Genomic DNA, 27882 nt, shown 5'->3' with positions numbered 1-27882 from the left:
CAGTCATACACAGCTGCAACACCACGACTAAATTTCAACCTTGTGTTGGTTTAGGATCCCTTTATAGTGGCAAGCTAATGATATCCGCATTTCTTTGACACATATTGAGATGCAGTTAAATGTGATACGGTAATCTCATTTAGAATGCACGTCATATGGCTTAATTGTATATGTGGCCACAAGTAACTCTGGTTGCAAAGCAATATGGCAGACCCTAAACAGACGTCACCGACCACTCCAATCTGAACTTGCCTTTGCTACTTGTCCATTATCATCCTAGCAAAAAATGAACAATTAAATCTGCTACAGATATGTGCAAGCTTATGCTAAGGACCAAGTATAAAGGGTGTTTGTCATTATTGAGATGAGTTATTTGTTCAAGAACACTTGCTGTCAAACACAAATACATTGCTGTCGAAGCATCAAGACTCAAATATAAAGCAAAAAGAAGTGTCTGTTTAAAAATTACAGGCCACAAGGTGCAAGATAAATAGTTGATATACTTGGGATGTAAGGCACGCAGAAGTGGTGCTGCCATATTATACTTTCCCCTGTGTTGAAACCTGCTTGCTTTACTCACCCAACACATCTGTAAAGATGCCGTGAAAACACCAAGCAGCTGATGCAGCATGGTTGATTACATGTCCAGGGATTCCACCATTCATATTGGCTAAGCAGCCCTACAGCCTCCACAGTCCTGCAACCATTTGTAAGACAAATATAGTTCTACCCAAAGCTCTTGGTTTACAGACACACATGCAAGGCGCATAACCACTCTAAAGGAAGTTTGCTTGATAATGCACTGGGTAGCAAAACGGATGCCAATATCAAGTAAGTATCCCGGCCTGCCGCTTCTTTCCTTTCGTTCTTAAAAATTAATCAATCCATGGTTAATAAATGTTCCGCCAATGTGAACTGTACTGGCAGTCCGGGAAGAATTGCAATGTATTTCAAACATAATCCAATTCATGGCAAGTAAGCATGCAATAGCGTTTTGTCAGCTGTTCAAGAAAACAGCATGAAGTTTAGCTAAAACCCATGTTTTTTATAAACACCATTCAATTTTATATAAAAGTTGTGAGCATTATGTGAAAGAAAACGGATTCATGTTTAATCATTGATTTCTTTTATAGTACTGTTATGAATGCAACTAACTGATTATGAAACGATAGTTTTTGCTTGAGCATTTAGAGTTATGAACACTATCGCACTTGCCAGCTGCATCTTGTCCAAAACAGCGGCAAGCTAGGCTAGTTTCTGTAGGTGAGCAGTAATGAGCAGTGCAAAGTAACAACGAGAAACACCAGTAACATCACTATGGGGAAGCACATACTGTCAATTGTATAATTGATTGCACAAAAGTTCGCCTGAATATCAGTCAGACAACTCGTGCAAATGAAGGTCCAGTTGTAAATGCACATGTTACGAAATCAACAAGGCCTGCTTTCTCTAACAAGACCCTCATTCACATTATGTATGCAGCGATAGGCCCCTACCGAGGTATGTCACAGCAAGATGTCACTGGCACACGTAAAAGGTGTAGCTGGAAAAACACTCCCGCTGGTGGCTCAGCCCGGTACAGTCGTGCGGTGTTCGGGGCAAGTTTTAATTTTTCAAAGCTTACACTTCACGTTACAATGTCGGCATTAGCTGTAGTATGTGTCAGCAAACATCTAACTGTGTGGTAAACTGTGTGGTAAAATATTTGCCACGCTGTCTGTTTATCTTGAAGAAGTGAACACACGTGGTGACCTGTGCGAGGAACAGCGGCATAGTCATCAAAAATGTGCACTGTTGATTGCGGCATGTAGTGTGCATTGAAAGGTATTGAGAATATCGGTTCAACTGAGAATATTGTGTGTGGTGTGTGCAATGTCAATAACAATGTGTCTTGTTTGCGAAGACTTTAGCACTCGTGGCAGAGACCGGTCGACGAAAAAAACTTGATTCGACATTTCAGTCAAGGTAAATGTGCACTTGACGCGACCATCTGCGAGTGGGTACATCTCGGTCTTTGCGCTGTTTGCAGAAAAAATTGCATGGTCACCGGGCTGGAAGATACCATTTGCTGAAGCTGCATGTATGAATTGCCCCGACGAGTACGCAAGCCCAATAAAGGTATAACTCGTGTTATCGAAGGCCTCATATGTCTTCATGTAATAAGCAGAGATTCTTGTTTCACACATACTCAGTACCTTTACCGCTCGATATTCATGAAGTGACAATGCACACAACAAGTATGTGTGTTAGGTCCTAAGGGAGCAATTAAATATGCAAATAAGTTGTAGGTGTCATATGCAGTGATGTAACAGCAAAAAAGATTGCGTATATATTAGGCTACAGGTTTAGAATCGCATACATCTCAGTGGTCTATCAGGAACGTCACCAACAACTTCCTACCCAACCAGCCCTTGCACAGAGGGAGGGAATGGCTGGCACGTTGCTCGAAGTGACGTAACAATATTTGCAAACACAGAGAGGTTTCTTACTTGGGCAACATTTTGCACAATACATTTTGTAGATGCAAGACTGTCCTCGTCCCACATTGATCATACTGGTGTCTCTTGTTCTTACTTTGTGCTGTGAATTACTAGGCATTTTGTCACCATGATCTTTAAAAGCTAATTTCAGTGTTCTCTCTCATATTGCTGACAACTAAGTTGTTGCATAAATTGGGCAAAAAGCAACACAGAACGGCTGTCACAATAAATACACCAACATGGGTATTCTCCTGCAAACAAAAGTCGGCGCTGGTCCTGTCATTACCCGTCTTCCTTCTTTCTTTGCCTTGTTTGTGCTGAAACAGCCAAACACCTGATGAGTTAGATGAGAAATATTAACGCATCAAAACAATAAGTGCTTGCATCAGCAACTACACAACAGCGTGATAACCGCACCCCTGCCACAGAGCAGCGAAACATATTTTGAACATGCTGGCAGTGTATATTTTATAAAAAGCAACTCTGGCAGATTACAAAATCGCACATTGTGCATGCAAGTTTTCTTCAAAGTCAGGCGTGCATTGTAGGTGCTGACCGGTACAATATTAGTTACAAGCAAAGGCGTCTTGCAGGTACACATACAGATTGCACGAACACCTCTCTCTCTCTACACTAGGCAGACACATTATATCTTTTAACAAGCACATGCCACTGTTTAGGGGTAGCAAGCGCCGTGTGCGTCCTCCTCACTACATTGCACATATGAAAAAATCAATCACCATACACATGCATGTTGCCTCACATGTCTCGAATTAGCTCCAGTAAGGCCACGCTGACGTGCAATGGCTCTTCTGGCGTTAGCGTTGTCAAAGCGAATCGGTAACCGCACTCGCAAAGGCGCGTAAGGCTGCCCTTTCATGAAGCCTCGTTCGAATGCGGCAACACACACTTGCACTGAGTGGCATACTTGGTCTACATAAGAACGTTTCCCCCTTACCTTCAGTTTTTTTCACACTGTCCTGAGGGAAGCGACCACGGGCGTCAGCCGTCACCTCGGAGTCCTTCGAGCGCCCGCACAACGCGCCGATTCCTTGGACGACTCACACTAGATCCGCACTCGAAAAACCATGGGAGTAGCGCGCAATCTTTGCACATCGCACGAACGAGGAACGGCGCTTCTTTGCGTAAATTTAATATTTCGTGCTCTTGTGTGTAGCAGCGCAAACACATGAGAGATGCACCGAAACGGCATTCCCACGGCAACAAGGAAGACAAGCAACATGTGGCTTTAGCTGTGGATGGATTTGACTTGAATATCTGTGTGAGGAAAAAAAACATCTGTCACTGCAATAAACTAAAAAAATGTATGTTATCTGGTAAAATAACTTTAAAAGTAATAAACGGTTATTCAAGAAGTAAGTTAGAAATTATGAATATTTTCGCATGTCTTTGTTTTGTTTTCTTTTTTTTTTTGTTCTAGCAGACGACAACCTCCTACTGCTTCTATGACGGACGTTGTGCGGTTTTACGTTCGGTGCGTGTCGCCGACGCAAAGCTCGATAGTAGCCGTATCAGAGTTATCAGATCTCAATGAATCATAGGATGACTACAAAGCAGAAACATTTTGACATAGTGCAGTACGCGATCTTTTAATGTATGACAATTCTTTGCTCTGAAGCAAATCTAAGCAAGCCGGCCGGCGCAATCAGCTGATGTCGCCGCTACACGAGGCATGGTCATGCGCTTTAACGTCGCGCCCCGCGCTCGATTTGTCATCGAGCGAGAGAGCTACTAAGTGGAACACAGCTAGATGCAGCGATTATTGGCGTATCACTCTAATTTCCTGTGGGGGCCGACTCAATAGCAAGAGAGCTTTGAGAAAAAAACCTTCAACTGCTCAAGCTTGTGTGTGGGCGTAAAAATACTTGTTTTCATCCGCGAGGGGGCGGCAATCTATGGTTGAAAGACATGTGAAAAGCATGTGACGTAGATATAATAACAAAACATATGCACACAATAATAGATACGATCGGATATTGTGCATAAATATGCCAACACATAGTGTGTAAACAGCAAATTTTTATATATATATCTTAAGCGCGCATAGCTTGGCAAGCGAACACGCTAAGTTCACGTACACGAGCACGACTCCGTGGCGCAGGTTCGAATCCCGCTCAAATTCAACTTTTTTTCGATGTTTTTATTGCTATTTTTTCTGATGCGATAGGCACTAAAACAAAATAAAAGCAATATAGCGTTCAAGTACGTATGTGGGACTGTGTTTTTTGCACAACAGTTATTAGTATTTTTATTTTCATTACTACATTTTCAGTTATTTCATAATGTAACAAAATTAAGGACCAAGGGGAACATTGGATCTGCTTGATTGTAAAGGGACTCGAGAAGTGAGAAAACTCTAACCAAAAATTTATTTCAGAAAAAACTGAGCATTTCACAGCCGGACCAGCTTCTTCTTCAAGGGTAGGCCCTAGGTATGTGCGAGATTGCTGTGACTCATCGCAAGCTGTGGCAGTTGAGGGAAGGCAATATCACCGAGAAGCAGTTCTAAATATATTTTGGTTGACGTTTTTTGATTCCTCCAAAATAAGGGCTGCACTATACTGATCGAGCAAAACCAAAAATTGTGGGCACGAAATCATGAGACAAAAAATAACAATGGTCATTGTTTTAAAAATTGCCCTACATAAAAGGAAGAGTTATGGCACGCTATAAAGCTTCACTCGCAGTAGGGATTGTAGGTATACATATAGATAGTTTAAAATAGACAATGTTGCACACACAGACATTGGGTTAAATTTCTTTGCAGCACAGTTTAAGCATCCATGTAGAGCTGAAGCGTCAAGAGAAGCTCATGCGTCCTGACTTTATTGCGCTTTACATTGCTTGTATGCGTTCATGCAGCCATTATATACTTTAAAGCATTCGCTTCATCTATAATCTTCTTATTCATTAAAGCTGGCTCATAAATTGTGTCCTATATAGCACTACAATTGAAGCATAATCTGCGCGGTAGGCTGAAACAATGCTTTGGAAAATCTCAAAACGACACAGCTTTATACACGACCACCTGTGCATCAATGATAAGCACCATTATGTGCCCGTACATATCAGTTGTGCTCTCATACTTGATTAATTTTCTGACGACTCCCTCTACACCTACATACGCTGTAGGGCAGCAAATCATCAACCTGGTTGAGCTACCTGCCTTTCTTCTGTCTTCTTCCTCTCTTTTTTTCTGTTCCATTTCATTTTCCTGTGTACTTCACAGAGGCATTATTCATGTGCATGAGGATTCACTGCCTATCGTAAAGTAAAGCAGAGAGGCAATTTCGCTTCATGCGTCTGATTTTTGAATTTGCTCTCTTGATAACTTGCATGAAAGCTAATAACCAAGTAGCTCGACATGTGGGCGGTGGCACCACACGATACCAGGTGTTCATCTGTTACTTCACGTTCTAGAAAACCTGAATAGACCTGAGACGTTCATATTGCCGTTTAGTTTTTTGTCACGCCGCACTTGTGTTTATTTTATCGGCTGTGTGTATACTGGTTAGGCGGGTCGTCTTGGCTCATGGTGACCATTCATTCTGCGATATAAAATTTTTATGCACATTTATTTAGCAAAAATGTTTTAGGAGGAATAAAACAAAGAATAAACGTTGCAAGTGAGCACTCGTCCTGTCAACGTTTGTTTTTCGTTTATGTGCTCGTTATTTTGGCACGGGTCTAATTATTTCTGTATATCTTCACTTTTTTATCGCTCTACAATTTCCTTCTTCATATTTTTGCGGCCATTTCTTTCTGAATTGTCGACATTGATATCACGTACAATCACAATGACATTACTTTTTCTGGCCGCGGTGTGGCACCACCACGGATCGAATGGTATCCGTAGCTCAGACTGCCATTTTATTCTAGTGACATTAGTATCTTCAGTCTTATTAGTCTGCTCGCACTCCTTAGTTTTCCATATTTCCGTAAGAAATCTTCCGTATGCTCCGTATAACTTCGTAAATGAAGTTTCCGTATACTCCATAAAGCTTTTCTTATTTCAACATCTTTCATTATTTTTCGTAAGTAATTTAACTTATATACGACATGACTTACGTATCTTTCCATACCTTCCATAAGAAATTTTCCGTATGTCCCATATAATTTCCGTGTCCTTCCATATTGTCCTTAAAACTTTTTCGTATATGCCATACAACATCCGTATGCTTTCATAAAAATCCTTATCTCTTCCGTATAGCTCATAAGGAAATCGTACGGAGTCTATACGTTTTCCGTAAGATTTCATACGGAACGTTTTAGTAGGGTTATTTTCTATCAATACTGCATAGATCGCCTAATTCCGTAATGCTTGCATGAATTCAGATATCTCAACCGAAGAAAAGGGGGGACGCGGAAGGTGCTGAAAACTGCGTAGAAGAAGAAAAGTGGAGACATCGTGTGGCGGATCCCATCAGTTTTTAAATTAAAGAACAGAGAATAGGTTGGCTCAGCGATAGCGATGATGACTCGTCTGTTTCGACATGTTTTGGTGCCGCGAAACCCCAAAAAAGAAACCTTCAAAGCTGAGACAGAGTGGCCTTCTCGGATTTTGAGCGCATCTGTAGCCTCAAGAACATATGTGAAGGTGCCATGGGCGAAGTTGTTCTGCGAGGCCTATTCCTACCAGTGACCCAGATCGTAGAGCAAAGGATCTCAACAATGCTCGGAACTTTTGCGATGGAGCAATGAGGAGGATCAATGGAAGCTCTCGCTAGCGTGGTGAAGAAATGAGTGACTGCTAATCTGTAAACTCTCTCATTTCCGGGGATACTGCAATGCCCAGAGACATAGTCGATGGGATTGCCCTGACCGCTTTCGCAGGGTAGGTGCGTCAGGAGTCGCATAATGTTAAGTAGAGGATCTGTGTGAAAAAATTAGCGTATGCCTGATGGCCAGTCTGGAAATCAGTTTACACAAGATGGTGAACGAATCAATTTCAGTTGATATTTCGAGAGCCAAATCGAAATAATCTAAAATGGCTACTAGCTCTGCTCGTGTTCTATTCACCATTTCTGCTGAAATATGATAACGCCGGTTCTGGTAATCACTGCAGAGTAATGAAATCTGGCTAATTTAGCAGGCGAAACCAAAACCAACGTACTAAACAGCGCATCTGACCTTCATTTTGAAAACGTCCCCATTGACAGCGCTGTTTTCTCGCCTTTATCAACCGCTAAACTAGACACATTGCTTCGTGGCCCCTTACGAACCCTCGCTTGCCCATTTTTTTCCAGTTTGAGAGAAATAGTGTCGTTACTGAGGGCATTTTTTGATGAAATCTTGGTTTTATGCACTGTTTGGAGCTAATGTTATGGTTCTGCTTTGCTTACTTATCCAGCTTTCATCCATTGGACGCCTTTTGGACGACATTGGACGCCATTACCTTTGAACGCCTTTTGAAAATTTCAAAGTGGCTGTGAACTATTCGCACGAAGGACTTCAATTGCCCAAAAAACCCTATCAGCTAATTCCACTACCTGAAAAGCTGATTGTTTTAGTTTCCATATTTGCTTCCATGTTTATAGTTTGGGTGCATCTGAAGATGCTTTCTTTCACAGTAAAAAAACGCCACAGGTAACATGCAGGTATGATCTTTAGGTGATTCTTAATTCATATTTAACACGGTTATTCAACCACCCTGTAAAAATGTTACTGGTTTATGGAAAAAATTATTATAGTGGGCAGTTTCATTTTTAATGTGTTAATAATGAACTGTGCAGGATAGTACATAAGAGCACATGCTCTGTTATTTCACGCTATAGCTTGTCGAGCAACTTGGAACGTACATGAGCTCAAAGGAAGTCACTACAGTGTTGAAAAATAAAAATGCAACAAAAGTGGTTTTGTATTCTATTTCTGTGTTCATTCTTTTTTGCTTCTGTCTCACAGATTCTCCTTTTTTTGATGTTTTAGTGGTTTTCTTTGAGTTTAGGTATGCACCTATATTCAGCTCTTCCTATTCTCCACTGCTCTTTGAAAATACTCTATGCTTACCCACCCACCAATGTGCTCAATACATCATTAGTTCACATCTTATATAGAATGTTCCATTGCCTGTAAGTGCAAGCTGCAGAATTCAATTGACACAAGCCAAGACGTGACCTACACGCTTATGGTTTAATGCAGACTGAGTTAAGGCGCGAATTTTGTTGGTGTGCTATATGTTGTTTGAATTTTGACCGGTATTGTCCAGGGATGCAAATATGCAACATATGGCAGCTTCCCCCACTATGACTTTGAAAACAACTGGCTTCTTCTTCCAGGTGTTCCAGAAATAATTCACGCAATAACACACGTTCGCTGTAGTTTTTACCTTGCACGAGATGCTCTGTACAATCTATATCTTTTTCAATATTTTGGTGGAATACACAGAAGAAATGAACACATAATACAACGGCTTCACACAGAAGACTCAGTTTGCATATTTGAAAATAAGGTGAGAAGCTTCCACTGCTTTAGTGCCAAGCCTAAAATATTGAAATGAAAGTGGCGTTTGTGTATTTGCTTTATTTACTGGCTTTTTCCAAGTGAGTAAAGCTATAGTGAGATACTTTACAAAGATATATCGGTATTTAGCAGATATAAATTATAGTTTAGAGCGATTTAAGGCATTTTTTGCTGTATTCATTATCTAAATCGAGTGCTTCAGTTATACCAAAAAATTAAACAAAAACAATTCCTACTTATTCTCTCATTCACCGAATCATTCTTGAAACGTCAAATGAGTTGATTTCGCTGACCCATGGCTAAATTTACGGTATAGGAACGAGCGATAATTTGAGCCTATATTTTTTATTTTATAAACCGTTCGATCAAGTAAGGAATACACTTTTGTTCAGAGTCATACTTCCAATTCGTGCCTCTCCTATGCCCTAATCAATTTGCAGAAACCCGAGGGTCCGCGAATGAGGGCCTCTTGCTTGCATGCACGAAATACCATCCTTATGCATGATTACGTTCCACGTTTACGGCTAGTCGAAGCTTTACGTTTTTTTAATAGCAAATCTGTCCGCAGTCTGCACATGTTGTCTATCGAAAACGAAAATGATCACCATTGACTCATCATCAACGGGCTGCGTTGAATGATCATCACCAAATCTTCATCAAATGGCAAGCACTCTTTGCGTTCTCATCTGCTTCACTCTCGAAACACTTACAGTGGTTTTTCCTATTTGGCCTGTAACAACTCCTTTGTGTAAAAAAATTAGCATGCAGAGGGAAAGAAAAAGACATGTAAATAAAAAGAAAACAAGACTCATCTAGAGGTGGTATTCTAACCCACTATGCTCGATCCCAAGGCAAGAAGAATAACCACTCGGCTTGCTGGCATGCTGGTAGAGGTTTACGTAGCAATGTATATAGTACAGCATAGCAAAGGCGTTTTAACGAAAAGTAAGTGTAAAGAAGGGAATAGTGATAGTGAGGTGGAACAGAAGAGTTAAGCAAAGCGAAGAAAAAATGAGAGAGAGAAAAATAAATAGCGATTGAAATTACAGTGCGGAATAAAAGGGAAGAAAAAGTGAAAAAATACAGAAAAAAAGAAAAAAATTGAAACCTTAAGAAGGCCCCAGAAGCCAAGACTACAAAGGTGCCCATCAGCTCTGCTATATTTTCAGCATTGTTCCTCAAGCAAAACGACGCTATATTTTTCTGGTGAATATTTTATGACGAAGAACACATGTTGATCAACCAGTATGCTATCACTAAACCTCACCCCTTCGCTAACAACAAACATTCAGAGATGTTCTTGGCAACTTCCAAATTCATGCGCGTGCATGGCAACCTTTAAATTCATGAGCGCATCATTAGCGCAGCATGTAGTCATGTTTTTACATTACACGCATCTCATAATTATCATGTTTGCACTAGTATCATACTTTCAGCATTTATTCACGTCCCATAATACCAAATTTGGTATAGGTGAAGCTAGTAAAACGGCCACGAGTGCATCATGAGCGTGGCATGCATTCGTGTTGTAACATGACACCCATGTCATGATTTTCATGTTAGGGTCTGTCACTAGCGTTCGCCATGTAGTCATATTATACCATACTAGTTTTGCAACATGCCATGTGAACGAAATCACTGTAAGAGCTTCAGGACCATGCTGTGTAAATCATGACATTTATGCCATACATGTCAAGACTTTTATGTAATGACTAATTAGTTATGTTTGTAATATAGTCATGCCATATCATACTAAGTGTGGTATTGATACCGTTATTCAAACAGTCAGGGGAGCTAAAAGTCGTAGGCAGCTAGATAGATTGATAGATAGATAGAAAGATAGATAGGTAAATAGATAGATAGATAGATTGATTGATAGATTCATAGATAGATAGATAAATAGATAGATAGATAGATAGATAGATAGATAGATAGATAGATAGATAGATAGATAGATAGATAGATAGATAGATAGATAGATAGATACGCTCAAGGTCGCCGAATTTCGCCAAAAATTGCTTCGCGTTTTTAATACCAGCTACTCACGCTGCAGAATCTTTTACTGGTCAACCCGTATATGTAGGCGCTGGATCTCGACCTTTAATGTCTTGCCGGTGAGAGATTTGTCCCGTGCATTGTTGAGCAATAAAAATTAGCAGCTACAAGTCTCTTAGGTCGATTCCGAGTCTTCTGTCTCTCATTGGCCCTTGGCAGCAATTGGCATGTTCGAACAGAAAACACCGGTCCATCACTGTGTGCTTAACGTCTATCCAGGTTAAATTCTACGGAACGCCAAAAGGAGTGCCTGCGTGAACCCCGACGCTAGTGTAAGAGTAAGCGCCTGGTGCTTGGCATCCACACATGCTTGCCTTTAGATTGTGTAATTTTTTAGGGGGAAGCTCCTAAATCTGCGGGTCTGTCCATGCATATCTCTTATGACTACTTCGTAACCACCCCTAGTTGTATGACTCCCTCAGCAGGTGGCACTAGTCTGAGTGATAGACGTACGGACGGATGGACAGACACATGGAGGTACGTATGAATGGAGACATGAACGGACACACAGCCGGACGCAAAGATACGCGGAACGACAGATAGATGGATGGAAACATAGACACACGGACAGACGAATGCACAGATGGCCGCAAGGACGGGCGCAGGGACGGATTGACCAAAGGACGCTCGACCGAATGGACGCACAGAAGGAATAACACATGGACGCATGGAGCTCATTGCAAAAGACTGAATTGAGCAGCACAGGCTTTCCAAATACGCAGTCAGGTGTATCTATAAGCAACGGACCATGATCCGAGGGACGTGCAGAGACTTACCCCCGTATAGCCTAGAACGTTCCTTCGTTCAATGCTCCACCTTGATTGATTGATTTGTGGGGTTTAACGTCCCAAAACCACCATATGATTATGAGAGACGCTCCACCTTCACTTGAGAATGCCGATGAAAGCGCCATCTCTAGTCACGATAAGTCACTGCATATCAGCAATGATCTGCTGCAATTCTTGAGTAGCACAGCACCATTTTCAGCCGAGCAGCGGCGCAGTGCTCCACTCTGTCAAGTGAAGGGAGAAAGTCGAGTCGAGAGCGTTTGTGAAAACGGGGGCTAGTATTTGCAAACTTACCACTGCAGCCAGTACAAGAACCTCTCTCAATTCATGTCACGGCACATAAATGCGTAATAATGAAGGGAACGCGCAATCCAGCTACCATGACAACAAAATGAAACAAACAATTAAAAAAAACTGAAACAACAAATAAACAAGGACAAAAACGAAGTGGTAGACCCAATGTACAGTGGGAATCGATGATATGCAAAGTACGAATGAAGAAGGTTGAATGGTCACAATCAAATCAGCACAATGTCACGAAGTGCAGGTAAATTAAACCATACATGACTTCCATTTCTTGATCATCATGTTGGTGCCTGGAATTTGTGCTCAGTCGTACATAAGAGTTACGTAATACAAAATTGGGTATATGTGAAGCTAGCCAGAGGGACATGAGCACGCTCTGATCATAGTATGTAGTCATGTTTTACGCGACGCGCATGTCATGATTATCATCTTTAAACATGTAATTTTCGTCCGTTCACGTCATGTAATATCATAGTGCGTATATGTGAAGTTATTCAAACAGCCTAGAGCGCATCATGAGCATGGCGTGAAGTCATGTACTCACATGACACGCATGTCGTGATTATCGGGTTTGTACAAGTCATTTACCTTCACCATTCATTCACGTCACGTATTACTAAGTTCGGTGTTTGTGAAACTAGCCAAAGAACCGCGAGCGCATAGGGAGCATGGCTTGTAGCCATGTTCTTACATGACGCACGTGTGATCATTTCCACGTGAGGGCCTGCCATTTATGTTCACCATGCAGTCATGTCATACCATACCAGTTTTGCGATATATCATGTGAATGGAACCACAACAGCAGCAACAAGATCATGACATTCATGACACACATGCGATAATTTTCATGTTTTGTCTAGTTTCCTATGCTCGTTATAAAGTCATGTTAGGTGATACCGATTTCGGTATAGATCTCAATGCCCAAACGACCCGGAAACTTGAAAGTCGTAGGCCGCAAGATGGATAGATAGATAGATAGATAGAACGAGTCAAACTCACCGAAGTTCACTAAAACTGCATTCATTAAAAGTTGATTTGTGTAATATACGCACAGTCCAACGTCTGTCTAATGATTAATAAAGCTAACTTTTCACGGGGGGTTACCTACGTCTCTCTAATGATGCAAAAAGCTGACTTATTGCGGTACATTTAGGGTTTACTGATGATTTCTGCCTCTTCAGCTTCTTCCGGTTATCGTCATTTATTTGATGAATGTGGCGGGATTTGTTTTTTGTCAAGAAGCTTATCAGGTGCTTTGGCGTGGTCTATTAATAATTATTTTTCATGCTGAATGCCTGAGGAGATAAACTTACACACGAACCCTACTATTGTTTTCTCGACTCCACTCAGCCGCCTTCCGTGATAAATGGTTGCCGTTTTGTGCGTCAGCTGCAGGAAATATTTATGGCTGTGGTGAAAATGTGACAAAGACATTCGCGTTTTGTCGCCATATTTTAGGGTCTCACAGTGAACGAAGTTGGGATAACATATAGAAAGGTATGTACTAGAAAGTCTGTCACGTCGAACACGCTGCAGCCACGAACATGCTGGCTGTAGGGAATGTGCAAAATTGAGATTCGTAGACATACACACCTTTGAAACATTTTTGAAATGAAATAGTTAAAATACTTGGAAACACCAGGTAGAACACTTTAAATAAACACAAAATGCGTGCTATCTGCAAAGTGGCATCTGCAGTGTTCGACATTTTTTTTTTGCGGTTAGGTGCTTAGTGAACCAACCACAACTAGAATGCACCTAACTACACAGATACGTATATGGTGAATATCGTAGACAAAAGATCTGAGAGGAACCTAAGCCACTCTAAGGCAGCTATTAGGATATATATGACCTGAATATGGGCAGACATAGACTAACTGCTGCGTCAGGGGCCATTTGGGTAGCACGCTATAGAAGTAGCAGGTCCGGGTTTCGTAGGCTCAAGTGCCTTTTTCCCGCGGTGAATTGACCGAAAACTATTTTTACAGGCGCATATCTTTTTTGAAGTACGAACTTCCGATAGAGGGTTTGCTCAACCATAGAAATAATATGACGATGTCATGTAGTCTCATTCTGTCTGTAATCACCCGCCATTATACTGTTTTACTTAGCTAAGAATAGTGCCATGTTTATTCCCTCATTCACAGAGGCATGGTATTTATCCATATGTGGAAACATTTGCTCTGGAGATCGTCAACGTATTTGTCCAACAGCAAGCTTATATCAAGTTTGATATGTTTGAAAACATTGGACACTTTGAAGTAATACGGGCACAAAACTATCTTGCACAAAAAAGAAGCCTGCGTGGTCTCAGTGGAGTGAGATTCATTAATGAGGCCCTGATAAACATTTACGTGAGTGATGTGACCCACTGTCAGGTCTCAGCGAAGGCGCAACAACTGAAATTGTTGTCAAACCTTGATAAGCTTTAATTTATTGCAAGTAATTTTTAACGGTAATTATCCCCGCAGTTGGCGTTCTGGCATGAGCACTCGACTTTCGCAGGGTAGAAAATTTCAGAGCGTCGCCGCAGGAGAGTGCTGCTGGCTCAATGCAGACAAGTCGTTGTGTTTAAACGAATGCGGTAGTGGAATTCTGCCTTAAATACTTTTTCGTGCTCTCGAACCTTCCGTAATGCTCAGATTTTCTCTCTTGTAATACTTCCTGTTTATAATCTCGTTTTTAAGCCATGCAGTAAAAAAAGTTTCGTTTTCACTCCTGGTATGTTTGTGCTTGAAAGTCACCAACTTGTTGTTTTGTTAAAGAACGTTTATTATTACAGTGGCGGAATTCCTGGCTCACCGAAGATACTTCACTCCTCTTGTCTCCCAAATGTAAGTGTTCTAACCACAGTTAGCAGGAAGCCTTACGAACCCTGCCCCCACGCATGCGCCATGAAGGATGGTGCAAGATTCTTAAGGACACGACTTTTCTCCGTGCTCGCCCTATGCGGTCGCAACGAGAAAATTATGCGAAATGCGCAATCAGCGTAAAAAGAAAACGGTGACAATAGCACACACAGCGCACACAACGTAGGCGAGGCAGTTTTTGAATGTTCTAAAAGGAATACTCGAGGTTTATCCAATTGGCTGGCAAATTTTCTGGCAACAAGCAGTTCACAACCTATTGCCAGTGCCATCAGCATGGCAAATATGGGAGCTCCGAGTGATTTCAATTCACACATTGCGCTGAATTGGCAACGCCCTGATTAACATACACCTACTTATATTCAAAGTGATCTAAAATCTAATTAGACTGTTCAGGGTAAGTTTTGGCCGGAATAATTTTTTGTTACCAGGTTTGTAATAAGCACTGTGTTCCTTAGCATGTCTTCTTTGAGTTCGAACTCGCTTGACGGCCTTGTTGTCGTAGCCTTAAGAAGATTTGGTTCAAGTACGCAGATCTCAGCAGAACATGACCTAATTGGCATGGGTATTTATTGTATTACTTTATTATAACGATGTGCAATCTTGCTAATTACTCTTTTAGTGGGGCTCACGTGCATGAAAATTAGCAGGTAATGAAGAAAAGAACAAAAAGGAGGCGTGTGACTGGAAATTGTTTAAGGGTTCCAAAATATATTGCGAATGCTGTGTTATATAAGTAAGGCCGAATCCTCCCATTAGCTTGCAGATTATGCATGCTCACCTTCAGAGCATATTTAAACATTTGGGCATCTTCACTTGTGCATTAAGTTTATATCTATTTTTGAACCAAGAACATTTTCAAAAAGCTGTAGTTTAGGGTACATAGGCCTCAAGCTATGCTTGTGCAAGGTCTGCTAGAGCTTTTAACTTTAACAGACGTAGCAGTATTTCAGATAAGTCATTGTCAAAAACAAAAATGAAATTTCATGACTTATTCCTCAATAATGCAAGAGTTTTCCCGTATAGGTATACAATGGGTTTGTTAGAGCACTATCTACTTAAATTGAAAATTGTAAATGTTATTGTCATTGTTACATTCATGTGTTCCGAACAAAACATTAGTACTTTGGAATTCTCATTTGTTTATACCCATCGGTTGATAGTTCAGTACTCACTTTATTTGTACGTAACACAGTTATTCTTCAATTTTTACACTCCCTTGATTCCTCGTTAATTCGTTTTCTTTATAAAATTCTATATCTATTGTGGCTAAAACGAAGTTGTTTTGCTCACCATTCTTTACGTCTCATTAAATTAACCACCACTTTAATGGCCAATTCCACATACTGGGTACAAGCCAAAGCGTAGTGAACCTTAAAAGTGTGGCAGCTTGGCTAGTTGGTAAGGCATGACAATAGTTAAAGCGCGAGCACAAAACGACGACACAGAGACAAGAAGAAAAAAGAAATTGTCTTTCGTGTCCTTCTTGTCTCTGTGTCGTCGTTTTGTTCTCGCGCTATAACTATCGTCAGAGTGTACCGACAGGCGTAGAGTTTCCTAATATACACTCGAGGGAACTCTGGCGCTAGTGTCTATGAGAGCTGCAACACACGGCGCTTCAGCGAGCATGGGAATGATGGTTAGTACACATATTTGTCTAATTTTCGTACTTCTGGCCTGCTTCTGGCTCCGTGTGTGTTCGTGTGGCTTGGAGCTGTTTTTTCACGAAAACATAAATTAGCAAACGTTCACCGATTGCACTTCATAGCTTTATTCTTTTAGGCTTACCATTTCGAATCAAGTCACTAAGTTCAAAAGGGTTCGTTCTTTGTTTCAAAACAAAACCATAACCAGCAACAAACGAAGCCGCAAGTACGATTCGCCACCCGCAAGTACGAAGTCTAGGCAAATGTGCGTACTACCCATCATTCCCATGCTCGCTGAACAATCGCAGCGCCAGAGTGCCCTCTAGTTAATTTTGGGAAACTCTATGCCGACAGGGACGGTTTGTCACGATTGCACGTGCCTTGTTAACAAAACGAACAACAAAAGATGCCGCAAGGGGGTATATCGATTAGGCTACTCCAGAGTACAGCCTCTCGTCGCTTAGCGTGTCGCATTCACAATCACCATAGGCGAGCGCACATCGTCCGTACGCCAGGAAAGGCAGTCGACAGTCGTGAGGGCGGCTATCTACTCATTGTTCGCACTCGTTCGGCTATGAAATTTCACGCCAGTAAACAGCACATAACCAAATCAATAAACTGCACAAGGTTCACACGAAACCACCACGCAAAAGTGAGCGATGATTCGTCGACTCGGCAATAAGCTGATTACCTACCAGCCCTGATAGCGGATTGCTTGGATAAGCCCAATTCCCCGCCATTTATGGCACTTGAACTGAAAATGAGGCAATCGATAATTTTTATTCAAGTGTCAATTAAACCATAAAGTAGAAATATATAATAAACTTTCGCATATATAAAATCACTATTATTCGAAAAAACAATTCTATAAAATTTTGGGTTTTGGATATTTGCCCTCTCCTGCCCTATAGTCACACTTCAATCGTTGGCAGGCGTTGATGACTGTGGCACTAGGTTTTAGATACTTTCCGTCTCTGCCTATAAAATTTGACTATTGCATGGCGAGAGTGGGACTCCGTTTACTTAAGGTCCCTAAATAAAACAAGTTTTCAAGGTAGCGTTACAAATTGTTCTCGAGCCGTCCTCCTCACCCTCTCGCTTACCCCTTCTTTTCTCTGCCATCCGCGTCTGTAATTGGTGCATTGCTTGCAGTTGGTCTTGCAATTTTATAGTGGTGTTTGTTATTATGCAAAAGGTGCAAAGTGAGTGCGCATGTGCATGTGGTTCCAGCAGAATTGCCGCCGTGACCAAGGACGAAGTCGTAGCCAGGGCATAAACTGTGTAGGAGTAGCGTTTCAGCGTTCGTCAAGCCGGCCAAGATCGTTTCGTGGTGCTCGTTCAATTCAACGTCCGCGTTCTTCAACAATGCTGGGTTGTCTTAAAACATAGTTTTGCTCTCTTCAGCTACCTTGTGTTATCCGAAGTGAAGCACACCGTGATGTGTAGCTATGAAACATTGCACGCGAACGCTTTCGGGCTACTCCGTCAACGCATAAGTTTACGCGCATCTGCCAGACGTGTTCATTTGTCGGTTTTTATTGAAATGCCAGAAGCGAATCTAGTGCATGCCAGTTTTACAAATACTTGTGCGTATGCACGTGTACAAAGTAGCTTTCAATATTTCAATATTTCACGATTGAGTAGTTAACCAGAACGCGGTATAAAGAAGCCGAAAGGCGCTGCTTGGGGCACTTCACCAGTAGAACTCTCATTCACCAGGAAGTTCCGCGCACCTCATCAGAATCCCCTGTCATTACGGTTGTACAAATGGACACATTAAAAAAACGACAACGCAGTGCTGCTAGTCAAGCGTTCGTACCTGTCTAGCTGCGGTTTCTCCTTGTGCTTGCACAAGCCGGCTCTAATCCCTCGTCACAACAGCACACCTTGTGGTGTGCTGTGTGACTTTCACTGTGTCACAACGGGAACAAAACACAATTGAAGAACGGTACTAGTTAAAACTGTATAGACTACGATCTACGGTGCGAGACGCCATGGCTAGTGGTGTAAAATATTGAACTACACAACGTTGTCAGTTCAGTTACACATCCCGCACGCTCTTCTGCTGTACTGCTAATGTTCATATACGTAACCCTACGACTCATTTTCTTCCATTTCGTTTCGTTTATATCTATTCACGATATATAGCAACTGAAGCCAACCATTCGCTTTTTGAAGAGTTTTCAAACTTCTAAGGGGCGCTCCAGGAACATGAACGAGTACGAGAGGGGAAGGTGTCGCTACCTTGAAACGTTGTTTCAACTAGGCACCTTAGGTTTACCAGGAAGGTAATCACGAAGCGCTCCGCTGCATCAAGACGGGCGAGGCTCGGTAGAAAAGGTGAACCGCTGGGAAGCACATAAGTAAGTCGGTGGCTAAGCCCGACAAGAAAACATCAGCTTCGCTGATTTGACACCTTGATGGAGTGGAGCTGGCCGCACTTTTTTTTCTTGAATACCCCGATGTAGGCTTGTGAGAAAAATTCTTTGTAGAGTGTAATGAACTGAGTTTTGTTCTAAAAATTGCAAGGAAGCAGTGCAGATATTTATCACTAATATTCGCTCTTTTCTTTTACGAATTAGTGCATCGGAATGCAGGCAGGGCAGACGTGTGGCATCAACTGCACTTGTTGCTACCACTCCCTGTTCAACAACTTCATGGCCTGCGTGGCCGACAACTCCAGGCTACCACATGGCCTTGTGCGGCCAGCTCATCGACAAGGGTAAGGCATAGGCCTAGTTCAATGCCGTGATATGTATGTTTGCTTTCATGTATTGTGGCGTACAGAATAGCTTATAAGTGTGTTAGCCAGCTTATTTGGAGCGTGCTCTTAATAGCATAACGTTCCACCGCGAATAAAGCAACGTTTCACTCACAACAAAACTGCTATCGTTATTGCTTTTTGTGCATTTCGATTACTCGCACCATGTCTGCAAGTGGAAGAAACAAGGTTGTCTAAGGAATAAAGCTCATGGTTGAGGTATAAAAAATTTTATACCAACTTTGGTGGTGTTCCACGAAGAGCTGGCCGAGCGCAAACATACATGAGGGAAATGTACAACCTCTGCTGTTTTGTGTTAATGAAAATATTACTTTGAAATGTCATTTAGCTTTTTCACTACAACGCTTCTTTCAACCAGTCACCGGTGATCGATGCTTTTAATCTGTTTATTTCAAACGCAAAAAAAAGAATTATGTCTAGAGTTGATGAGATTACTGCTTTTTTTAAACCAGGCAAGCACGTCACACAAATATATATTTTACAAAAGATACGCAAACTGAAGCCGTCATGCTACTCTGGCCTTTTATTAGAGTGTTAGCAATTGATGTGCTAGCAAAAAGAACAAGCAAACGGCTTCAAATTCGCAGAAACAAGAATGGGCATGCAGCTCAATTCTATACATACATCGCATATCACGCACTCCTAAGAAAGCTGCTGAAAAGGCGAGTCTAACCTACGTATTCTAGAACGTCCCTTCACTGAACGCTTCACCTTCACTGAGAAAGCCGGCGGGAGCGCCATCTCTAAGAACGGCAAGTCACTGCATATCAAGGATAATCTGCTGCAATTCTTGAGTATTGCAACGTCATTTTAAGCCGAGTAGTGGCACACTGCTCAACTCTGTCAAGTGAATGGTGACAGTCGAGTGGAGGAGCATTTGTGAATACGTGGATAAATATCGTATTTTCTTCCCCTCAAAAGTTCATAGCCTATGCAAAATGAGCCAGTTTTACACCTAGATACCTCTTTCCTGCTACGTGAACTACACCGAAAAAATTCGGATATCAAGGGGCGAAGCGTATTATGCGCCAAAAAGTAGGGGCCCAAGTGAGTGACCACCTAATGAAACAGTACGATAACGTCTAGGATAGTTTGAGCGGCTATCTTGAAGCTCACTTGTAACGCACTAATGCGCCTCAAGGTTGAATACCTGCGCTTTTAGTCGATTGCCAATGATAGTGGTAAGAGTGAAGTAGATTTTGGAACGTGCCTAATCCCTTCACTTTATTTGTGTTTATATCAGAAAAAAATTGTTTCTGAGAGCTGTTTAGGTATATAACGTTATTGACGGCACAAGAACATCAACGTGATGTGGCTAACAAGCATGCGTAGGAACGTAATCGTGCCATTGACTAGAATTATTCCACTATTATTGCCTAAAAAAGTAACGTTCCAATCCATCTATATCAAGAATCATAAATTAGTCGGTCAAGGCCTGCTACGACAAACAGGACGACAGGAACTATAGCTATCATATGCGCCCGTTCATTGCGTAACATAATAGATACTTAACTGACAAAGTATCCTTGTTTAGCTTAATGGATAAAAAAGTCTGCCCCGCCATGGTGGTCTAGTAGCTAAGGTATTCGGCTGCTGACCCGCAGGTCGCGGGTTCGATTGCCGGCTGTGGTGGCTGCATTTTCGATGGAGGCGGAAATGTTGTAGGCCCGTGTGCTCAGATTTGGGTGCACGTTAAAAAACCCCAGGTGGTCAATATTTCCGGAGTCCTCCACTACGGCATGTCTCATAATCATATGGTGGCTTTGGGACGATAAACCCGATATATCAATCAAATCAATAAGAAAGTCTTTGAAATGTCGGATAAACCATCAGACTTGGTCAGTGATAACACTTCACACTATAGTACTTTAAGAACCCAGTCATCCTTAAGTGCAGGGTTAAGATAACGTGCCTAAGCGCATATGTGTTATGCTTTCGTTGGTAGTAAAATAATCAAGTATACAGTCGTACTGTATTTGCCCCGTCTCATTTTAGTTCATGTCTTCAAAACGCATTCCTGTTGTAGCACCTACACCACGGAGTAAGTTTCGCCTTGTACTCATCACACCACGGCTTACCTACAACGACTTTAAATTTCGCCTAATCATTGTCAAATACCAACGCCTGCGGTGTTTTGATCTGCTAGAAAAGTTTTACAAAGACCGTGTAAATATAATTAGTGTGTGCCATTGCAGCATTTGAGTGTGTTTGCTTTGCGCACGGTGCTTGTACAATCGTTGAACGCATAAAGAGGAATCTGGAAGCTTGCAACACACACCCGCATTGGAGAACCTGACCTAGTACCGGTGGACTTTGTAAGAGTGCATCAAAATTATTGATTGACTCAAAGACTGTGTAACCGCTCGGTCTAGCATATCCTAATTTACTTTATCTTCACCTTTCAGAGTTTACATGCGTGGACTTCAAACTTCATGGCCTTCTAGAGAGCTGGTAGCAAGCATTATTGAAATTGGAATTATAGAAACCCTGCTAGTGAAATCTCGTGGTGGATGTAGTTGGTTTTCAGATCAAGCCGATTAATATAGTAATTCATACTGTGAATGTAATATCATGAAGTTTACATTAAAGTTATGATACAAATATGAGAGACACCACAGTGACTAGAAGACAATCAAAACTTCGACAACCTGGTTTTAAATAACTTGCTAAGAGATCGCACCGTACACGGGCCCCAAGCATTTCATTTCCATGGAAATCAGAACACTGCGACCAGAGTTGATAGCGCGGCTTTCGGTTCAGTACGTACACTTAAAAAAACTCCAGCTTAATGGGGGAAAGACGTCCCCTTTAGTCCTCAAATCGTGTCGTTAGTCCACAAAAAGACCATGAGGAATGAAGAGTGTGCCATGTGCGAATTTGGAGACATAACTAGAGGATGAATGGCTCACTTACTCCCTCGGGTAGGAGCTGAAGGAAAGAAAAGACGCTTTTTCTACAGCCCCCTGATGCTTAGACGGGTGATTAGCCTTTCATAGGTCTCGCTCTAGGTCAGGTGCGCCCCATTTTTCTGAAACTCACCCTTCTCTTTGTCGGCGTGGTTGTAACGTGGGGCGGAAGACTGAGAGGTGAAGAATGTGGCAAATGCATGTTCAGAGTTGCAGTGAACTGATGACAAGGCTCCTCAGCCCACTTAGAATTACGACGAAAAAAATGTCGCGAGAAAAGAATAATTTATCAGGGAACAATAGTGCACCGACCATTATAATGATTTAAAACGTAGTTCAATAAATTTCATGACATTTACCAGCGATGAGAATCACGCTAGTCTGTCATACATTTGAGTGCGTATATTGTGTAACCATCCGCGTCAGACTTCTTCGAAATCGCCCACAGTCACTGTAGTCAAGATTGCGGCTTGTGTTTGTCACTCGTGGTGATCTTTCTTTCTCTGGTTCTGTGGAAGGTGAGTGGCGCTTCATAGGCTACCAATGTAGCCGTGAAAAACACACTTCGTCCCATGTGCTGGAATTGTCGGTGCGCGTGTATTTGTGCTTCTGTGGAACTTCTGTTCAATGTACTGAACACCGGAACTTTCTGGCAGAGAAATGAACACACCAGCTTACAAGAAGGGCTTCTTCATGGCTTCTCTTCTCGAAGTTTCAAGAATCGACGCCGTCACATTGAAGTCTGATCATCATTTTGTGAAATAACTGGCTCTTGAAATAACGTGCATCATATTATTTTCAAGATGATGCTTTCATTTTTGTAACATTGGCACATTACATAATACAAAGTGTGAAAGCTGAAAAAAGCACTGTGCCTGGCAAGTTTGTGCATGTTTTATGAGCTAGCGAGTGCTTAATTAATACTATTTGGCAATTAGGTGGTGGTGTTCTAGCTGGTTTATTTGTATAAGAACTTTTTTTCTATTTCTCGCAGGTAAAACGGGACAGCAGCCCACGGTGAACACCCGTGGTGTGCATGACACAATGCTTGTGGAAAATAAATGTTTCTAGCTTTGAATTGGTCTCTGCAATTTTTCTTTCTAACACACAATCCCGAATGTAGTTAGTAAGGCGCAGTTGACGTCAGCTATCATGCCAGTCGGGGAAGGATGGCCAGGTGAATGAATAGGGGATTAATCATTGGTCCCTCAAAAAAACTGTTCAAATTTTTTACTACCACATGCACACACTAACTATGGCAAACATACTACCATATTTGCAGCTATTCAATTTTGGAATTCAGTACCACTACACCCTAAACAATCGTCATTGGCTGCTTTTGAAAAAAGATCTTAAACATCCTATCTCGCAATCATAACTCATCTTCATTTTTATATCGGCGTTCGCTTACATTTGCAGCTATTATTATTGTGTGCGTTATTTTCACATTTATTACCCATGCACATTGGAGTTGTTTAGCTGTATATATTTATCAAGCTGTATATCTTTATAGCTGTGTATCATTATTTACGTCATTTCGTTCCTAATTCTACTGCCATTTTTATTGTATGTTTCGTTGTTTTTAAGAGTTATGCACAATTACTGAACATTGTTTTGTTACCATTTTCACTGGCATTTTATTGCACGTTTGCGTTTTCCTTACTACAATCAATAATTACTTCATTGCTTTTTGTTGCCAATTCGTTGTAGTTATCAACATGTCATTTTCCAACAGGAGGTCCCCTTTCAGCCTTGTGCTATGGGACCTCCTTCTGTATATACTAACCCCAATGCGTGTATATTTTTTGCAACAAATACAGTAACAGTTTATTTCGAAAAAGTACTATTCACTCTCACAGGGATTATTTCTCTGAGCAACAGTTAGTCCTTACTAGAGTAACATTTGCTCTGTTAGAGACGATTTTAAAAATTCAGCTGATAGTCCTTATAGGAGTAACCATTAGTCCTCTCAGGATCAACCCTTAGTTCGCTTGCAGTTAATCCTTCAAGAACCAGCTATATATCCTCTTGCAGTTAGTTTCCAAAAGGATGAATAGTTTTAGCAAATCAGTTAATTCCGAAAAGTCCAACCTCCCTTACCTCTTTTGGTCCTTTTTATAGAGTGTATAATGTAAACGTCTATACGGAAAACAAATCAAATTGTGATAAAGGGCAATATCTCTGAATATTGTGAAAAAGAAATTCGGTCGCGTACCATTACCTAATAATTTTGTTCCTAAAATATTGATTTATACTGTATCGGAAGAGTTATCCTGCAAAGATTTCTTCTCAACATTACATAAAAGTAGGCTTGCGTGTGGCCCCGCCACTGTGGTCTAGTGGCTAAAGAACTCGGCTGCTGACCCGCAAGTCGCGGGATCGTATCATGCCGGTGGCGGCTGAATTTCTGGTGGTTGCGGAAATGCTGTAGGCCCGTGCGCTCAGACTTGGGCGCACGTCAAAGAACCCCAGGTGGTCGAAATTTCCGGAGCCCTCGACTACGGCGTCTGTCATAATCATATGGTGGTTTTGGGACGTTAAACCCCACATATGAATCAATCAGGCTTGTGTGTGACATTGCGGTGGCACCCGTAAACAGACTTCAGGTTGTGTTTCCGACAAAGTGCATAAAACTTGTTCATGACACAACTATGAAAACAAAAGCGAGGACACTTACTTAAAGTTTGAGTGTTAGTAGGCTATTGAAGACATAGACTTATTCTGAGATGCCGAAGTTGGGTGTAGTTATGCGATGACATTCTGATACGCTGTTTTAGCACTATCGGAAATACGCGCAAAAATACTGCAGTGCACAAGTAGACGTGTCGGGTATTACGGGGTTTTTTGTTTTCTTTTTTCGGCATCTTAATAATAAAACAGCACGTCGCATTGTGGAATATTCCCAAAGAATCTTGTCTTAATATTGTCCTAAAGCAGATCCAGAGAATAGGGGGATAACACTAACCAACCCGTAAGAAGTAGCGCAGTTATATAATGTTACTCACCTATTCATTCGTGTTCTTTAGAAGTACCAAATTCGTACCAAATCCCATTATATTCAGATGTCAGTTATTACATACACAGTTCAAAACACATAACCGTTAATTTCAAGATCTATAACATGAACGAACCAGACAAACGTTCGCGAGGTCCTTACACCTTCAGTTTCTTTGACCATCAACGTGAAGCTTCGCTTCTTTGTCGACTTTGGTTGGGGGTTTAATTCACAAAAGCATATAGAACCCTCATTAGATTGACCAACAATGCGGAATGCGACGTCTGCTGTGCCAAAGAAGACATGGACCATCTGATATGCCATTGCCCTCGATTTGCCTCTGCAAGACAGAAGTTTTCGGACGCATTGCGACAATTGGACGATCGTCCAATCTCTATGCAGATGCTACTGGAACACCGTCCTCGCCTTTCGTCGACTCAAAAAGTAGTCAAAGCTGTCTTGTGCTTTTGGAGGACTACAGGCCTACGTGACAACCTTTAACTTTTGTGTAGTGCCACCACTGCATACGCGCCAGCCGATTGACTGATAACCCTCTTTTTTTTCTCTCTTTCTGTTTCCCTTCTCTTTCCCCCCTCTCTCATATTTATCCACCTTTCCATTCCCCCAGCGTAGGGTAGGAAACCGGGCATGTGCCTGGTTAACCACCCTGCCTTCTCTCTTGTTGTTCATTCCCCCATCTATCCATCCAATGAAAACACACAACTTCATATTTTTCCATCTCTATTTGCCCGTGAAGTGCAATTTTGGTCATCCTTCACGATAACGGCAGCTGCGTAAATTCGTGCTTCCAAATGTGCACAGCAGGCCACTGCAGACTTAGCCACAATGTATACTGTTGTATTATGGCATGCAGAGGTGTTCTGCAACCAGATACACACTGGCAGCTTTTCGCCATAGCTTAAGCCTTACACACAAGAATCTAAGAATTATTGCAGGCCGCTTTCTTCCTCAATATAATGTGAAAAGACAAGTTAAACAAAAAACAAATTCAGAACACGTTTCCTAAGAATGAAAAAATTGTTTCTCTATTTTCTTGTCCAAAATAGCCATATGTGGCATATTGAGCGCATTCTCGCACCAAGGAAAAAGCTTGTTGCTTTCGTTGTTCAAGGGTCTTGATGCTAATATAAGTGCGCTGCACTACAAGGCACAGAACTTTCGTATGCTGAGGTTGCTTTGCGCAACGCAGGTAAACACACGTATAAAAACTAAAAAAAGAATATTTTAGAGATTATTGAATATAGAATTCAAAAAGAAAAAAGAATACTTTACTCTCCCAATGGTGAACTCCGCGATTAGCTCCGGCAGAGCATCATTGCGCATTTCAGCAACTATACGCACAGGCAACGACCTAGTACGTAACCGCAGTCACACTACAGCAGTGCGTATAGGACGTAAAGCAAGCTCAAACTACAGATAAAAATACAAAGAATCTGACATATACGGCTAAACCGCACACAGTCGCCAAGCGTGAACATTACTTTCAACGGCAGGTTGTGCTTTTCTCGCAAGTAATAGTGACGTTCGGCAAGCTTCGTGGAGTCATTCGGCAATGAGCGACATATCTATTATGAGCTGGCTGCACTCAACGCATTTCAATAGCTGCGCCCTGTCACCTGATCTCGGGGTGAATATCATCATTGCCACTCCAATTCCCGCACACAAGCGGTGGTGGCACCGGTGGTTGCTCCTCTACTTATATGAAGCATTCGCAGACGCTTCATGGCAAGTAAAAATGACGGAATGACTCTGGAAATATTTATGTTGTTTTTGTCATTCGGAATTCAGTTGATTGTTACAATTTTACGCACTCGTGCAACCTGAACTAAGAAGCACTTCTTTGATTTGTATACTTCTCTTTCAACGTTTCATGTCTTTTCCTCGATTAAACTAACTCTTTAGAAAACCAGAACATAACCAGATGACGTATACATTGTTTCATTGTGGCGCTCTGTGCGTGCGAAAGTAATCATTTGCCTGGAGCATGATCAGAATTACTTGGATTCATTTTATTCTAGCTGAATTCTCATCGTTAGCACAAACACCAATCAAATCCAGCACATTCACTGCTCTCTAAGAGAGCACCAGGATTCTCGACCCTTTTTTATTCTCGATAAATTGTACTGCCATAATATTAGTGGGGGACACAATTACCAGGACTATATGTAAGTTCCAATTTTCTGACTTTGCTTTCTTACGAGGACCGTGCATAAAAAAGATAAAGAAATTGTTTCTGATACCACCATCACGTTTCACTCTCGTGGGCAAAGCTGAAACATCTTTCGTGTTTGTAACAGGAAGGTATTCTTGGATGCTAGGTTTCTCCAAGATTTCACTGAAATCATTTATGCTACTGATGCAACGTTGGATGTACTATAACAAATTGATGAGAAAAAAGAGACCAAAGAAAATATTTTGTTTTATTTGGATGACATGTGAGTGGAACGCACGGCCCCTCAGTCAGTGACGATACAAGACGGGTGCTTTAACCTCTACGCTACCGATGCCTGTACGTGAGCCATTAGAAACACGCATCATATATTTCTATTACCCATC

General features: G+C 41.6%; 1 protein-coding gene across 6 annotated transcripts in view; it reads left to right on the top strand.

Annotated features, from left to right (window-relative positions):
• LOC142768695 (uncharacterized) overlaps positions 1–23388 on the top strand; it is a 90336-nt gene extending 66948 nt beyond the window's left edge. For 5 of the 6 annotated variants that reach the window (XM_075870707.1, XM_075870711.1, XM_075870710.1 and 2 more), the window contains 3 exons: positions 14892–14943; positions 19205–19344; positions 23305–23388. In XM_075870707.1, coding sequence (XP_075726822.1) covers positions 14892–14943; positions 19205–19344; positions 23305–23308 — 196 coding nt within the window. In that variant the 3' untranslated portion in view covers positions 23309–23388. Of the gene's footprint in view, positions 1–593; positions 832–8776; positions 8950–14891; positions 14944–19204; positions 19345–23304 lie in introns of those variants that run through there. The other variant, XM_075870708.1, reaches the window with a different exon arrangement.
• Positions 23389–27882: the final 4494 nt, after the last annotated feature.

This window comes from Rhipicephalus microplus, chromosome 8 (assembly GCF_043290135.1).
Source record: "Rhipicephalus microplus isolate Deutch F79 chromosome 8, USDA_Rmic, whole genome shotgun sequence".
NCBI lineage: Eukaryota > Metazoa > Arthropoda > Arachnida > Ixodida > Ixodidae > Rhipicephalus > Rhipicephalus microplus.
This window is presented reverse-complemented; position numbering and strand designations above follow the sequence as displayed.